The sequence below is a fragment of the Microcebus murinus genome, chromosome 1 (genome assembly GCF_040939455.1).
Source record: "Microcebus murinus isolate Inina chromosome 1, M.murinus_Inina_mat1.0, whole genome shotgun sequence".
Classification (NCBI taxonomy): domain Eukaryota; kingdom Metazoa; phylum Chordata; class Mammalia; order Primates; family Cheirogaleidae; genus Microcebus; species Microcebus murinus.
The window spans coordinates 83,583,928-83,602,068 of NC_134104.1; the positions used below are offsets into that span (position 1 = coordinate 83,583,928).

The 18,141-nt window shown below is 37.1% G+C and overlaps 1 protein-coding gene across 2 annotated transcripts in view; it reads right to left on the reverse strand.

Annotated features, from left to right (window-relative positions):
* Nucleotides 1–9,592: 9,592 nt before the first annotated feature.
* The window catches only part of KCNMB2 (potassium calcium-activated channel subfamily M regulatory beta subunit 2), a 238,931-nt gene continuing 230,382 nt past the window's right edge, over nt 9,593–18,141 (reverse strand). Inside the window, exon 5 of one of the 2 annotated variants that reach the window (XM_012737031.2) lies at nt 9,593–12,198. In XM_012737031.2, the coding sequence (XP_012592485.1) occupies nt 11,914–12,198 (285 nt within the window). In that variant the 3' untranslated portion in view covers nt 9,593–11,913. The remainder of the gene's footprint in view (nt 12,199–18,141) is intronic. The other variant, XM_012737030.3, reaches the window with a different exon arrangement.

Consider the following 18,141-nt stretch of genomic DNA (forward strand, 5'->3'; position numbering starts at 1 on the left):
ACCTAAGGGTCCATCAATGGATAAATGGATAAAGAAAATGTGGTGTGTATACACACACACATGATAACCTCGGAACAACTCAGTTCTCCCCTCTTTCCCACTTATGGTTCTAAGAATAACTGTAGAATGTGCTGGGAATGCAACATCCTGAGATAAGTAGTGACTGGCTGGAATAACTCAGGCTCTGTTCCATTCCCTGCTAGAAACAAGATGTCTTTCAATGCTTCAGCTGAGGGAATCGTGTGATCACAAGGTATAAAACACAGCCCAGGCTGCTTTCTGAGGTTCCTCAGTTGCGATGCAAGTGGGGCATATGCAGTCAAGATTCTATTTTCCCCAGACAGCTTTCCTGAGCCTCGGGGGACCAGTTCCCAATGAATCCTAGCCTTCTGTTGTTCTTTGCTACTTACCTATGGGTAATAAACCTGCCTATGTAACTTATATGTGTGTTCTATATCACCAGAAAAACACAAGTTGGTAACCAGTGCCATGAACCTGCTTCACTCATAGTGACTGGGTGTGGTTGGGTGCATGCTTGAAGGAGAGAGAGAGATGTAGGGCAAATCTGAGAATTTAGGTGGAGGGTAGTGACTTTGATTGAGGTGGGAACATGGCAGGGAGGATTGGTGCATGTGTGAATAGTGTGTTTGTGTGGGTTTAGAAAGAGGATCATTTCAACTGGATGTATTAAGTTGTAGTGTGCAAAGGTTACCCAGGTGGAGATGTCCAGAGGCAGATATAGAGCTCTGAGATTTAGAAAAGAGACCACAACTGGATGTACAAATTTGGGGACATCAGTTGCTTTTTAAAGATCTTAAATCCCTGGGCATGGGTATAATTCCTTGGGAAAAGGGGGAAAATGTTATGGATAGTATATATTTTCACATATGCTATCTCATTTACTCTTCATAATAAACACCTAAAGTAAGGAGGAAAACTACTATTTTCACAATCATCTTGTAAGGGAGAGAACTGGGAAACAGAGAAGTTAGGGAGCTTACTCTCTAAGCTAGAAAGGCAGAAGAGCAGAGACAAGAACTAGGTCTACTGACTCGCTATCCAATGCTCTTTCCATCACTCCACAATGGCCCTCCTAAAATATGATTGCATGCTCATATTGAGTGATTTAGCTCTCCTATCCAAAAAAAAATTTTTTAAGAGATGGCATTATATCTTTCCTTATGTTATATATATGTCTCTGTTATGTTGTAGAAATCTGGCATATGTCAAACTGTGATGTATCATGTTCTTTCCTCTAATTTATACTTGTTTACTGGTAACTGGACAGACATTTAACCTAATGATTGGACATAGGCATAGATGGCACCGAATCCCACTTTTCAAGGCAGGGCTTGCTTTGCAGTTGAATTCTCAGAGGTTCAACCAGTGCTGGGTTGTATTTTTTGGTCCATTCATTTCTGCATGGCCTCTTACCATGGCTGTCTCCCTTTTCATTATCTTGACTATGTGCTGAGCATCCAACCTTACTCTATGGAATTAAGTTTTAGGCTGTAATAATTCACATTTATTCAGTGGACCTCCTGAATGCCTACAGCAAATATTTCTGAGGTTTTTCTCTTCCACCTTTTATGATCTGGGGAAAGCACTCCCCAAACATAGGTCATATTAGGAAAGGACCCTGACACAGAGCCACCTTGGAATTCTGAGAGCACACCAATTTTTGGCAAAGATTTTTAAAAACTACTTCCCTCTCTTATTTGTTCATGAGATGACATTGACATTTGAAAAATGTTGCAGGAGAGGTCTTGCATATGACGAATTGTGACTATTTTATCACATGATTTGTGTCACATTTTATTTATTTTGGGAAAAAAACAGACACTATCACACACAGATATAAGCGAGTCAGGCCATTGTCCTATCCCTGGAGCAGCCACAGCCAGAATTCGGTTGATTAGACTGAAGGAATTCGATCACACAGAAAGCAGAAGGGGGCTTGTTATATTTGGCTGTGGCTGGCCATTTGCTTTCCACTTCTTTAAACATATGGCAAGTGGTGGTGGGAAAAATGGTCTCAGATTATGGCATGGCACCCTCTGTGTTGTGTTTTTCGGTTTCATGCTGTTTTAACTAATTTCTAGTCAATTATACTTATATCTGGGTATATTAGTGATTTTGTTTTATGCAGAGAAATATCACCATCTGATCTTTTCCTTTGATCATCAGAGTTTGCTTATTCTATGTTTTAATTATGACAGTAATCAATTATGACTTATATATGAGAAGGGACAGTTTCTGAGACTTCTGTCTCTCGTCGTTTAAGTGTCTGGCACGGAGCAACTACATAATGACTCACTTAGGAAGTTGATGAGCTCTGCCTGGAGCAAAACTTGAATGAGCCATTTCTTTCAGAGGTTGTGTGCAGGTAGATTTTTGAAGCACTGTGGCCCTTTTCCCGCCACATCAGACTTTCTGAGTATCCGAATTATTTTTGTGAGAGCTGGAAGTGTTCCATCATATGGTAAAAATGTTGGTTATCTATAGCCACCCTTTCTTTCTCAGCATGATGTTTTCAGTGTGATGACATTTTGCCAAATATTTGGTAATTTTCTTCTTATTCTTTTCAGTTTGCTGGAAACTGGAGATAGTAAAGGATAAACAATATTTCCATTTCTGACTTGGTAATTCATGTTTATGTGCTTAACCTGAAGTTAAAATAAATGCTGAGTAATCCCTCCATAAAAGTCTGATCATACTGAGATAAGGTGTGTGGTTAATCAGAGCTCAGTTTCTTGACTCCTTTTCAGGGAAAAATAGAGGAACCTGGGTCCAGTCTCTGGCATTCTTGAATGTCGCCTTGTAGTTAATGATTCTGGCTCAAGTAAATATGTTCGCTCAGTCCTCATCTGTGTCTCTATTTGCACCCCTCATTTTCCTTTTGGTTGGCTGTCGGAAGCCTCTGAACTCACATGCTTGCGTGCTCAGCCTGGCCTCCTTTGACTCTATTTTAAAAGAGTGTCTAAGGCATTCAAACACGCCAGATGAGGTTCAAGACAGGGACTGAATCCCTTCTTTCAACACTTGGGGCAGTGGATTGGAATCCTCCTCAGAAGTTTCTCCCCCAAAGAAACTGGGAGCATGTGATAATATCCCACGGTCTCTCGACTCCCATCCACATTCCTTTAGTGAGAGGGATGCTTTCAAATCTCCCTAGCACTGACCTTAGTTACGAGATTTCTCTTAAGGCTGGGGCCTGTTCTAGGAAAAACTGTGGGAGATATGTGGCTTGTCTTTAGAAGCTTTTATTGCCCACACTGTGTGCATCTTTCTACCTTTGCCTCAAAACTCTCAGTGCCCAACCTTAAAAATAATTAAGTTTCTGTCTTGTTAAATTAATCACCATAAAACAATTACTATCATTTCATGAGTGTTTATTATATGCTAGACATTTTGCTACGCATTGTATATATTTTCTCATTTAATCTTGTGATTTGGATATTACAATTCCCATTTTCCAGATGAAAAAACTGACGTACAAGTTAAGTATATGTCCCTAAATGTAACACCTAGTGAGTAGCAGAACCAGGATTCAAACTCAAGTCTGAATGATTCTAAAGCTTGTATGCTCAATCACTTATTTTGACTACTTTACCCTTCTTGGATATTGTTTCTGTAAGTTTAAGATTCCATCAGAATCTATTCTTTTTATGTTCCCTTGTAGGCTGCTCTTAGGTATCTGGGGTAATAGATAACTCTAGGGGACATTAGAGTGCTGAGGAATTATCCACTGAGAAAGACAGCACTTTCCTGGCCTATCTGTGACTGTGAGGCCACAAGAGTCTGAAGTAAAAGGAACAGATCTCTAATGGTGGCTTTTCGGATATTTTGTCCTTGGAAAGATCTTCAGGTTATAATACAAAGAAATCTACTAAATTTGCCTACCTTTTATTAATAATTCAATCATTCATTTATTTATCTAAGTAACGTTTATTGAGCTCCTTCTATGTGCCAGGAATTATACTAGACTAGGGGATGGGAATATAAAAACAAAACAAAGGTGAGTAAATAAATCCATGTCCTCAAGAATCTTGTAGGGGTACCACAGAAGTAAAACAAAACTATAATGTGATTTGATAAGTGTTTCTGCAGAGGAGTACAACAAGGTGTTACTGAAGCATAGAAGACTAGTAACTAGCCTAGGCCTGAGGCAGTCAGGAATCACCTCCTGATGCAGATGAGGTTCGAGCTGAGTCTTAAAGGATGAGTATGAATTAGCCAGGACATCAGAGAAGGGAGTCTGGGGCAGAAGAAACAGTACTGCAAAAGCCAAGAGGTGGGGAAAAATTTGGAACATTGGGGATGAGCTTTGAGTGGAATGGCTGAGCATAGGAGGTGTGGGGGTGAGGGTGGGAAAGAGAACTGCAGGGCCAGTTCATTCCATGATCCAAGCATTCTGCAGCAGCAAAATGTTACTAGTTTTTCTTGAGGCATAAGTCTTCCCTAATAAAGGCTGATCTGCAGTTCCTTGTTGAATCAAAATCTCCTTCTTGTAGCTTCCCTCAATGCCTGCAAATGCAAGGTTTGGGCTGGGTTTGACTTACTGCTTTCCACAGAACAGAAGTGGAAACGGGGGGCATGACAACATGAAGATGGCTTTTTTTAAAACACAGAGTCTCTGTTGACCGGGCAAATGATCCTCCCACCTCAGCCTCCCCAGTTGCCAGGATCACAGGCATAAGCCAATGCGACTGGCTCAAAGAGCCTCTTTGTTCCATTTCTCTATGGGGCTTTCCACAAAACAGAAGTGGAAATGCGGAGGTGGGGAGGGTGGTGTGATCATGTGAAGATGGCTTTTCCTTTTCTTTGTAAACACTTAGGGTCTCTCTCTGTTGCCCAGGCAAGTGATCCTCCTACGTCAGCCTCTCCTGGACTATAGCCATGTGCTATATCTGGCTAATTTTTCCTATTTATTTTTAGAGACGGGGGTCTTGCTATGTTGCTCAGGCTGGTCTTGAACTCCTAGCCTCAAGTAATCCTCCCATCTCAGCCTTCCCAGTTGCTAGGATTATAGGCATAAGCCACTGCACCTGGCTCAGAGTGCCTCTTTGTTCCAGTTCTCAGTGGGGTTTTTCTGAAGTGAGCTTAGTGGTAAATGTTGGCAGTTTTTAGCCTATTTAACTATTAAAACACTTCCTCTTAAAGGAGGAGACAGTTGCTGATTTCCACTGTTGGATGATTTGGACATGTGGCTTCTCAAACTTACCAAGCTGAATCTTCTAAACAGTCTTGGATGTTTGCCAGGCTAACTTCAGGATTGTTAGTGTTCAAAGGATTATTTATTCAGCCAGATAGTGTGACATTTTCAAAGAAACAGTAGGAAAAGGGAAAGCTCTTTGCTAGTGTTACACAAAATCAGTCTGCTACCAGTGGGCTCAATTGGCCAAGCTAGACCTGGCTCCTGGGATTTCTGTTGGCAGATGCCTGAGCTATATTTAGAATACTCTTTTTCTAGGAAAACTGAAATTTCCCAGCTGATTATGAGTTTCTGGAGATGGACCTAAATGTAGCATTGGCACCAAATTCTGCATCTGTCACAACTGTTGGAAAGGAAGGGATATATTTTACATACATTATGAGTCCCCAGTCTCAACTCCCTGCTTTCTTCTCAGTATTGCTAGATGTTAGCTACAGCAGCTGAATGCTTCTGGTTAGAGACAGACACTGTTAATTGTTCCAAAATGATACTGCTGTCATGTTCAAGATGGCACAAGGAGGGCCTATTGTGTTTGCTCACCAGGAGAAGGAACTAAGTGTCAGGGTTTGCAGCTGCCTGACAGCAACTGCTGGAATTTTAATGCAACAAATAAAAGAGCTGAGATTTGATGACTCTCCAACTACAGGAGGCTGATAATTTTGGACAGACCTGAGTTAAGAGTGTCATATGGATTTTTAGGTGTTGAAGTAACCATGGTGTGGCAGATGGTAGGTGAGGTTGCAGATGGTGAGTAATGCTTCCTGTTGATTTATCTGTGACAAGAAATCTAACTGGATGATCCAAGGAGGAGTCACTTTCTTAAAGATTATGAAACGTGAAGAACCTGGGCAGTCAGGAGAAGGAGAACTCATTCTTTCACATACTTTTAAAGTTAATCTACTAAAAAATCAGCAGGGAATGGGGGCGATTTAGTCTGTGCTAGATCCATTAGGTATTCCTCCACCCCACAGGGTAAGGGCCTTAATACAAAGAACTCCATAGTATCTGATGAATAGCAATAGTTCCTTACATTAGATTTTTAAAATTCCCAATCTTCTTTCCACATATATTATCACTTCTTTCCCTTCTTTTTAACTAGTTTCTGTTTTCTATCAACTCTTTCTTTTAATTGTGATATCAGTTGTTTCTACCACCTTTCTCTAAGGAAACTTCTTGTCTTTTGCTAAATATTTCTAATTTTGGTAACATTTATGTATCTCTTATTTAGTGAAGTTCAGAAGTGCTTTTTCTCCCCTTTTAAATTGAACAAAATTACTATGGGAGTCTTAGAAAAATGCAAAGTAAATTCTGAGCACTGGCTCTTTTTACTCATTTACCCTCACAAATAACACTTGTTTTCCTCCACATATATGTGGTACTTTTTTTATCCTTCAGTTAAAATCTGTGCTGAGCTTGTCCAAGTTGCCTGTAGTGGACATCTGCTGTTTTCACCTTCCCAGTACCTCTTCCTCTGTTCTTTACCGTATACCAATTTTCCTTTGGGGAATTATCTGACTCCCACCTAGTGGGGCTGCAAATCACATGCCCTGCCTCTGCCGTTACAGAGGTGGGTATGTAGTGCCACGCTATACAGCATGGAGTTGCTATACAGCATAGGAGTTTACCATTCCCTTGGGCCATACTGGTAGGCTCAGTAGTGGACAAGTGATACAAAGAGAACTTGCTTTTTCGAGGTCTGATATTAACACTGGGCTTTTTTTTTTTTTTTTTCTGTGATGATAAACATAGGAGTTTTTTGAACATATAGGTGCTAGGCATCATCTTTGCTGGTATGTGGAGAATTAAGAATGCAATCAAAAGAAGAAAAAGAGCTAAAGGGGACAGGGAGAGAGAGGGAGAGAGAGAGAAAGAAGTTTTTATGAAGAGAAGTTGTGACTTTTATCTAAAGAAATTGCTGGTAATGCTAATGTAGTAGTTGATGGAATTGTATAGAGAGGACTTTGAAGCCTTCTCCATGGTCCTGATATTATAACTTGCAAGGGATTGGGAATTACATTTGTTTTAGAAGAACTAGGTTAAAGAATCGTTCTGGAGGCCCTAATTAAGTGATTACATTGTTCGAGAGAACAATTTTTCCCCCTACCTAAATGCAACTCTTATTCACAAAGTTACAATTGGAATTCACAGATTGACATTTTCTTCCAATTCCTTGGCATTGCACTGGAGAATGAATGGTACCTCAGCTGAGACAAACCCATGACAATTGTAGCAACATTTTGTTAGGAACACAGCAATGTTCTTAAGTAATGGTCATTTGGTTGTCATAAAGTGGCATAAGAACATAATGTAGAGTTTCAGGCAGTGTTACTTTTCAGAAGGCCAAATCATACTTGAGAGGTGGTGCAGGATTAAAATTAACATGGGCATCCTGAAGGATTTAGCTAGCTCATTGATTTAATACATACATGAACATTCAGTTCTAAGGGATATATTCCTACGTTTTAAAGTTGATGTCATGTGTGCTACCTTTACAAATTTCTCTTTATGTCATAATTCTGGTTGAATGGGTTATTTTCCATGGTCTTATATTCTAAACAAATGGAAGTTGCTCTTTCCCTATTCCCTCCTCCATTTCGGTAAAATAACACTAGTAAAATAAGTCAGGACAGGAGGATTGTTTTTATTTGGTATAGATTTGATGGGTAGATATAACAGGGAGGCAGATTTCAACTTGTTATCAGGAAAGTTTTCTAGCATTAAATGGTGACCTATTCTATCACCGGTAGGGTTCACGTAGTAACCATACCTATCAATAGATGATCTCTGCTAAGGATTTTGTAAAAGGGATTTATGCGTTGGTGTGAGTTTTGGGTAAAATGACATTTTAGAGCTATTCTAGTTCCAAGAGATTATATATTAATAGTGGTTATACTACTTATACATTTTATTATTAATAGTGATAATTACCATTGGGAAAGCATCTAGTATATGCTATATAAAGTGCTAGACATTTTACATGCATATCCCAGTTAAGCCTCATACAAACTCTTTGTAGATATTATCCCCATCTGTGCAGATTAGAGACCTAATTGTTGTTCTCTATTTTTTTCACATGTGTTGTTTCAGTCCTTCTGTTACATCATCAAGTCATTCTTGAGAAAAAAGGCAGTGATGTGTAATTTGTATTATTCCTTACAGTTGTTTTGAATGTGAAAAGATGGAATAGATTCAGCTTAGTTGTTTGTTCAATCCTGCTGTTCACATCATGCTGACCAGTTTTTCAGATGAGTCCTGAAGCATTGTTCCTTGAGTCAAATTTCCCACATAGTACATACTTTGGAGTAGTTATTGTAGAACTGTAAGATTGTTCTTCCCAAATTGTTTTACAAGGGGAGAGGTAAAAAAGTAGAAGTTCAGAAGAGAAGGAATAATGTGTCTAACCTTTAATCATTCCCATTTCCCCACTAGGACAAAGAGAACTCCCCTACTTGCTTGAACATTGTTCATTTCAGTATTTTGGTGGAGGAAGGGGCAAATTTAACTATGATTCTGTTATAGCTAATCATTCCTTTGAAATTATTGTTTAAACTCATTTCAGTTTATTACTCATATTATTTTGCTATTCCATAGGCCTCTCTGTTAATGCCAATGTAATGATTATGGTGTCAAGATGTTTCACCTGCAGAAATGTGGTAAGATGTTTATGGCTTGCAATACTGATAATAATATTTGTTTTATAAATGCCATGTATAATCATTTTTTGGTCATTCACAGCAATAGGAAAAGGGTAACCTGCTGGAACTCTAAATGTCATGTGATCTACATAGGAGGGATTTTATGATTGCCTATACCATCAGCTGGCATTTTGACAGTGGCTTTCAACAGAATCATGTATTTTATTATAGCTATTTGCAAGCAATCATTGGTGCATTTACCATTTCTGGGTTTTAATACAATTGCAACTTAGGGAATCTGAAATCAATAAAGTTTTAGATAGGATGTGCCAATTGGATAATGAAAGTGATTTGGAAATACAGACATTTATATCATTTGGGGAAGTCATTCATGTTGAAGAATGTGGCGATTCAGAGCTCTGTTTCTGGCAGATGTAAATAAAGCTTTGGGCTCTAAAAAGGCAAGTGCCTTATTGGGAATATCAGCAGGGGGGTTGTTTGTTAATCCATAGATTAATACATACAGATCCTATTTAAAAATCAGACCTGTGCTCTGAAGATTGGAGAATGGTATTCATTCTTCTTTCCACACATCTAGGATGGAATGTTAGTGTTAAAAGAGACTTTGGTCATCAGCTGGCCTTACCCACTAATTTTACAGGTAAAGAAGACACGAGACTAATTAGGAGGCTTAAAGCCACCAATCACCATATCTCCATCAAAGTCTTTTGACTTCCAGGTCAATGCTCTTTCACCTTTACCCACACAATTTTTTCCAAACCTCAGAACCTCCCAGTGTTACCTAAAAGATCCCAAAGTCATGGAAATGGTTACCATAACAGGAACTCTACAGACTATTTTCTCAGCTCTAGCTTACCACCATCCATCTGTGTTACCTCAGGGAAGTTATTTAACATCTCTGAGCTTCAACATTCTTATCTGTAGGATAAGATAGATAATAATAGTGCTTCCTCCAGTAGGGTTGCTGTAAACATTAAATTAGCTAATGAGTGAAAGCATTTAAAACATTATTATTAGTCCCAAATCTTTCTTTTTTATTAATAAGCATTAATTGTGTATACAATCTAAATTACTTGAAATGACTGTTGCATATTAGGATTCAAGAAGGCACTAATCACTTTTTCATGTCATTATTTTGAAATTTCTAGATTCTTATCTAAAACATAATTTGGGAATTCTTAATACAAATCCAGAGGAAAATTTAAAGAATAACTCATCTAATAGTTTCACTCATATATACTTTGCTCTTGGATCACTTGAAGGGAAGCTCAAGGAACATTAAAGATTATAAATTTTCAGCTCCATAGTCCAGAAGATTTCTGTATTATTTTCAGAATTTATGTTTTTAAGGTGAAATAGAAATAAAGTTTTCTATAACATTTTTCAAATGTTCACAACATTGTATGTATGTATTTGTTTTTTAAAAAGGAACTTGCTTTATAATCACACTTAAAATACCTTTAAAGATAGTGAATTACAAGGTTTAAGACTACCCTGGGCTTGTCAGCTCAGAATGCAAGAAGTATTCAAATTTTGTGATTTAATAATTTTTTTTTTTAAAAACGTAATTACACATTTGAAGTCCTGACACCCTATGGATTTATTTGCTTATGAAAATTCAAACAATGAATTACAATATTGCAGGATAATTTCCACTTCATCAGATTAGTTTTGCCATTCATTCCACAAGTGATTTGTAAAATTTTGCAATACCTAAAAAACTTTGATACTACATTACAAAAAGGTACTTAAATATATATGAGAAAGATAGATGTTTGTCTTCTCTTGATATTGATATTAAATAAAAGATGGAATGTTTATATTTAAAACCAATCCCTCATTTTCCCCCTAAGCACAATAAGTAAATAGCAATGTGAACAAAGTCTTCCTTTAAATCTGTTATTCATTTCAAATGTGTGTTAGAAAAAAGGTCTATTTTGTGTATAAAATATAACAACAAAAAAGGGAATTGTAAATAGAAAAATAAAACATGTAGAGGAGACAAATATTCTATGCACGTAGCTTTAAGATCTCAATAGGGAACACTTGTCAGAAGGAGAGACTACACATTCATTAACTTAAACATAAATTCCCAAAGAGCAATATTTCAATATGTTAATTTGCCACAACAGATTTACCCATTGAAACAAGTCCACCAGCTTTTACCAGCAAGGAGCATCTTAATTTTGCCATCTAACAGTTCAGCTGAAATGAAATAAAGATTTCCACACAAATATCTTAGTAACGCAGGAAATCCTGGGTTGTGATGGAGCACCTACCAACATTCAGTCAGTTCATAGGTAATGAAACTCCTTATAAATATCATTTCTTTACACAGTAGCAGGGTCTTAAACGGAAAAGGGGCTCTGTTCATTTTCTACTTAAATCACATGAAGAAAATATAGAATTGGCTAATGAAAACAGCTTTTTTTTTTTGGAAATTAGTTAAAAAATCTAAAGTTATGAATAAAAAGTAATGAAAGAAAAGTAGCTGGCTGGGTTTCCTCTATTTTTTTTTTTTTTACAGTAATGTGGTAAAAATACAAGGAAAATGCTTAACACCCTTTAATTAGGAAATCTGGTCCCTTCACTTGCTATAGGGCTCAGTTCAGAATAGGAAAAGAAAAAATATTTTTGGCTGTAGCTTTAGTAAACAATGAATGATAAAAAATATTGTCTTCAAGAGATCTGACAACTTAGAATACAGACTTTATCACATTAATATTATCTACATTCTTCCACAAAGCTTGGCAAATGAATAACTGAGCCCTATTTTGGCGGAATGAGAGAAGGAAGTACTAGTTCCAGCATTGAAATAAGATTATGAAAACAGCCAACCAACACAAAACGGTTACTTCTTCTCCTGAATGATAAAGACATCATGTTTGCATATAGAACAGCTTTTGCGTTATTGCTCTATGTATAAGAATATATTAAGGAACTGACAATAGACTGCACATTACAAACTTAAGGTTCTTTGGTGAAGAATGAAAGAAAACAGTATTTGAGCTTTAAAGAAAATTATTTCATCCACTTTTGTTTTTATCTATTGATCCGTTGGATTCTCTCACAGAGCAGGGAGAGGTACTGTGTGAGTTTCACCATGGCAACGATTGCCACGCCCCCAGCCATCATACATGTTGGCCAGAAGAGTGAATGGAACAGCACGTTGGAACTGTAGAGTTTGGTTAGGATGACGCTCTTCTGGTTTCCTTCCGGGTCAGAATAGCAGGAGAAGTGTTGGTACTTCCTGAAGTTTTCCATGACAACATTCACCATGGACATAGATTCTTCGAAGTTTTTTCCACATTTAGGTATATAGGAGCACTGTGGAGAATGAGACAAACTGTTGGTAGAGATACTCTGCGTGTGCGTCTGACACTAGAAGGGGCGGGGTATTGTGGCCAATTCAGTGATCTATGAAATAACCATGATATTTGTGTTCACTGATAGCTCACCCATACATTATTTAAATATTGATTAAAATCAAATGATGGATATGTTAATTAGATTGATTTACTCATTCCACATTGTACACATAAAAAAATTTAATGACTCCCAGTGAATTCTTTTTGCCGTTGCTATATGTGGTGGGTTTGAATTATTCCCTGTTGAACACAATTGTTTAGGGAATCAGAGTGTCAACTTTTCCATCTTTTGTCTGTCCCCATCTGTCCATGTGATATCAAAAGTTACCAGTTCTCCCAAGGTAACTCTTATCTTTTATTGGCTTGGCTTCTTTTTAATTGGTTACTTTTTTACTGCATTCAAGAAAATAGCTACTTCTCTGGTGAATTCCTGAAAAAGGAAACTTGGGAAGAGTAAGGATATTGAATAGTTTAAGAGCTGTAATGAGTGGGTCATTTAGCATGCCAAAGTAACTTTTCCTATAAACCAAGGAAAAATAAAACAGAATCAAATCAATTTATTCTTCAATTGCCACTCACCTGAGAAGGTAACAATACTTTCCTTTGATCTTTTCACCTCTCCTTTCTTTCTTGCTGTTTCTTCTACATGTCTCTCCTCTCTGTCTTTCTACACATTTACATCTTTTGACTTTTTCCCTTTATATCTCTCTTTATTTTCCTTGCTCTTCCTCCAGCCCCACCTGTTTATATTTTCCTCTCTGTTCCCTCTTTCTGTCCTCTTTCCCCTTCTCTTTCTCTCTTCTCTGGATATGGATGAAATTAAATAACTTCTGTGTAGTTTTTCTTTTTATTATGTATTAGATATATTTGACTACATTTTTTCTAATTTAAAAAGTGTTCTCTGAGGAAATCTCTATGACCCTTTTTCCTTGGTCTATAAATGTGCAGTGACAAAACTGATATAACAATGAGTCTAATTTTTTAAAAAGTTGGGAAAAAAGTGGTTTATGTCATTTTTCTGGGAGATGAGAGTTCTTGCTCAACTCTTTTCCCTCTCTATGGTAAGAACCCCCCAACAGAAAAACAATGGTTCCCTTCTCTTTATTATATATATATTATCAAATTATGAATTTAACTTATTTATCTGAATTAAGTAGGTTTCTGACAGGATCACTAATCTGTGCAGTGTTTTAGTATGAATTAGAAAACTGTGCCCCCTCTTCAAAACACTGTTATTTTTGGTTGGAAAATTATCCTAATAAACTAATTTTATGAAAAAAACCCTGTAACTTACTGTCCTTTACCAATTTATAAATTGTGATTATAAATATTTACATCTATGACTTTTATAAGGTGACTGGTACCCTTAGGCTTATGCAGTACACAACCAACATGAGACACAGATGAGGTGGGCTACGGGTGAACTCTGAGGTACACTGATATGAGTTATGGGGTAATACATCCTGGAATTTCAGAAAAGTTTAGACCTGCAGATTTCACAGGAAGAAAATATTTTTAAATGAGTTTTAGCTAATGGAGTATATTTGGATTATTCTTTCCTCTGACTTTATTAATGGGCATATAGGCACCTTGTTTTTTTTTTTTTTTTGTCTAGCTGTAATTATTGAGTTAATTGACTATAAACACAGGAGGTTTTTTGATTAGTCAAAGATAGAGGATGAACATGCTAGAATTTATTGTAAACCATGCTTAAAATGATGTTCTTCAAGTAAGGTATGGTTGGCACCTTGAAATTTAAGAAGGTAAGAATAAATGTGAATACATTTATATATATATGAGTACAGCAGACAGTTGGTACTAGTATAGCCTTAACAGTCTTAAGTATTTCCAAGAAAGCAGAATTTCTCAGTGAGTTACAACTTAGTGTGAAGTTTGGCCACTGACTGCCATGAAGCAAATTTCTTACCAGTTGTATTCCTCTGGATCAAAAAGGTGCAAGGCAGTAAGGAATATCTTTGTTTTTGTCCTTCTTCAAAGATGCTCAGATCATGTCTTTACATTTTTATAAAAACTTTTTTGAAGCAAAGCATTAAACTAAATCACAAACAAGACATTTGTGGTTGAATTCAAGCTAAGCAAATTTAGATTACAAATGCATCAGGTATCTGTATGTTTTTGTGCAAAGATAGTTTCAGTAGCAGTTTCAGTGGCTAAGCAGTACTGTTATTGAAATGATCTCAGTAAAAATGGCATTTCATTAAAAATGGAGTTTTTTCTTTTCTTATGTTCTTGTCAATTGATTCAGCTTTTAAAATTTCTTTTGAAGAAAAATTTGTCAGCCAAATGGTAATAATTCTTTTAATAGCCACGATTCTTGCAAAAATAAACCCCCAAGATATAAACTACCTTTGAGACCATCTAGCAAGGTTGTAATACCTTGCTGTACTCATCAGTGTCTGAAATGTGTGCATATGGGTTGGCCAGATGAGGCATATTCCATACATGATTGGACTTGGGTACTTAGGGCCAGTGGCACAGGTAGATGCCAGTGGAGAAAGATCCTTTGCTCTGGTGTTTTTAGCTCTTCCTGATCTTGTCACCTGTCACTTTCTAATATACGTGCAAACTGTTACTCTCACTAGACTGTTACTGCTCCTGAAAATTCTACCAAATATCAATCAGTCATCTACTAGACTGTTACTGCTCTTGAAAATTCTACCAGATGTCAACCAATCATCCACTTTTGTCACACTTTTATGGTGGGTCTTTTTGTGCTAATGAAGGTATGAGGCAGTATGTATAGCAAGCTCCTGCTTGACTTATGTGTAGGAAATCTGGTTACTGTGTAGTCAAGTTACCTGTACCCTTAGAATCAATTTCCTTATCTATATAATTGGGTTAATAGAGCCTTCCTGGCAGGGTTTTTGAGGGGATTAAATGATGAATTTGCATAAAGCCTCAATAAAGTTTCATTAACATGGTTTTTTATTGAGTATCACATTTGTCCACTTTATCCTCTAAAGTCTTTAATCAAGTGCCACATACTAAACTATGAAATCTCTAAGAAAGGCAAAATTACTAGCTATATAGGTTTCACAGGGGCAGCCCTATTCAATGCATTTTATCTCATGTTCCTTGCCTTTTTGTCCTAGGGGATTTGCATTATGTTGAATCTACATTAGGATTCTACGTACCTGTTTCTGGAGCTCAAACTATGGCCATGTGCATGTTCCTGAAGCTGGTATGAATTTGGAGTGAAGATTTAGTTATTTTATGATTTTATCATGTTTTTGGAAGACAATTTTATGTGATTAGAATACATAGATGCATTGCAACAAATAAAACTTTACTAAGTGGGCTCTATACTTAGTTGGAATAATGTAATGTAGATTGAAAAGACAAAGATGCAAGCACTTTTAGATAATTTCTTTTTTTTTTTAGTAAGAGGTATGGGATAGGGAAGATTTAACTTTTAGGTTTTGCGTGATACATAACACAAAGGAAACTATGAATGATAATTTTATATACACAATACACTTAAGCAATGCTCAAACTGCTAATATTTTTACCATGGCTATAGGTCATTCTCTTTCTTTTGTGCCTTAATTTACAAGTATATAAACCTACCAACTCTCTAAGGCAGACATTCAATGGAAGATTTGACTCATATCTCTCTTCTTAATTCTGGGTTTTGTTCATAAACCTATTGCTTAAATTCTTGAAGGAAGGACACTTCTTTTTAGTATCGAAAATCATAGAGACAGACCCAGGGACACGCCCTTTGCTCTCCCAGCTGAAGCAACCTGGGTCCTGTCAATGTCTCCTCACCATCTTTTCCCTTATTTGAACAATGAAGGTCCAGAAACTGCATCTTCTCTCCAATTCTTTGGGAATTCACTGGAAATCTTTTCTTAGCCTAACTTCCAAAATCTTTTTCAACAGAGTTATTTTTATTCTCATGATGGACAGAAGTTTTGAGAAACTACCTGTTGGGCTTTATTTAGACATGCTTTGCTATGCATGTGTGAAGCAGAGTGACATGCCTTCATCCTAAAAATAAAAGCATAGGGAGGAGAGGGGACAGTAGGAGGATGTTTGGCTGAATAACCTCACTGCCAGCCTCTTTTTCTTGCGATGGCAGGAAGGGAGCTATCAATTTTTCAAGATCACTTCAAGGGAAGGATTTGTTCTTTATTTGCTCTTTTATAACAAAGGGAAGTGTCTTATTTCAGAAAGAGGCTAAAGGTTTAATGAAATACAATCAATATTTATTATCTCCAGTATGCCAGATAGCATGTTAGATATAGGTGTCAAAAACATAAACAATATATGATAGAGAGAAACACAAAGAGAATAGAAAACAAATGTGGGTGATAAAATGGGATAGAAATGTAGCTAAAAAGGCTTTCAGTAAAGACTGTTCCACCACAAAGGTAGGGCACAAATTTGCCGTAAGAACTTTTTAGTAGCTTGGGCATCCTATTCCACAATGCCCCTGAGGTAAACAAACAAACAACAAACAAACAAACAAAAAACACTGCTCATGTGAAACATAAATATTCTTAGTTCCAAAGTTAGATGGAACTTTTTCTGGTGTTCTCAAACAGTAAATATTTATTAACCATATACAATATGCCAGATTTTGTGTTTTGTGCTGGAGCATAAGACATAATTCCCAAGTTCAAAGAATATAGAGATCACCAGCTGGTAGCCTTGAATTACTCTGGCTCATAAGTATATTTTGAACTTTTTGAGTTTTTTAAACATTAGTGATGAACAAAGGAGTTGAGAGGGTAAATTCATTGTTTCTTTCTCCTTTTGAGGTTTCCTGCTCCTTACTATCATTTTTAAAAACGTGAATCTCACAAAACTTAGTTTAGATTTGTTTAGTTTGCATTTCTAGTATCTGCTTGATTTTGGCAAGTGGACTGTTTGAAGTATTAATATTTAGTAGAGGAGTAGGAAAACAGAATTCACACTCTGCTACACATGACCATTTCTTACAGTGTTGAGACAAAGGTCTGTCTAGAGTGAGATTTTCCTTTCCTGTATTTGCCCAGAGCTCTCACATCTATTATGGCATTTCTGCTTGATTTGGAATAGAGAAGGAACTTAAAAGATCTAGGAAAACCACTATGGAGATAGAAGCTTTCTAGAGCCTTGGAATTAGTCAATACCCAGAGTAGCTTAAACCATGCAGCCACAAGTTTTCTGTTGTATCCAGTTAGTCTTACAGTGAGTCAGGTAATCTGATCTGGAGCCCTCGCCACGGTCCTCTTTCTCCCCTGCTGGAGAGGAATAGGCTCCTTCTCCCTGCTTTTTGTCTTGATGCTCAGTGTAAGCTTCTTTTGGGCACATTCTTCCTTTCACTTCTGTAAAAGGGTGCCCTCAGTTGTCCCAGAATTCAGCCTTGGTGAGGAGTGACTAAACTTTGCCAGTCACAAAGCATTTCTGCATCTATGGTTCATAGGCAGTTTCAGCAAATGTCTAATAAATATCTCCAAATTTAAAATGCTAATTATGAGGATGTTAAGTATTAAATTTCAGGACATGTCCCTCTCCTGTTTTTTTCTTTACTCTTTTCAGGGTGAACTTTTACTTGCTTAAAGTCCATTTTGGGTAAACTAGTGCTGAATATACAACCCTGACCTTTCCTATGGGTCACAGATCATTCTATTCCTTGCTCATGGCCCCCCTCCTTTTTTTCTTGAGACAGAATCTCACTCTGTTGCCCGGGCTAGAGTGCTGTGGCATTAGCCTAGATCACAGCAACCTCGAACTCCTGGGCTCAAGCGATCTTCCTGCCTCAGCCTCCCAAGTAGCTGGGACTATAGGCATGTGCCACCATGCCCGGCTAATTTTTTCTATATATTTTTAGTTGTCCAGCTAATTTCTTTCTATTTTTAGTAGAGACGGGGTCTCACTCTTGCTCAGGCTGGTC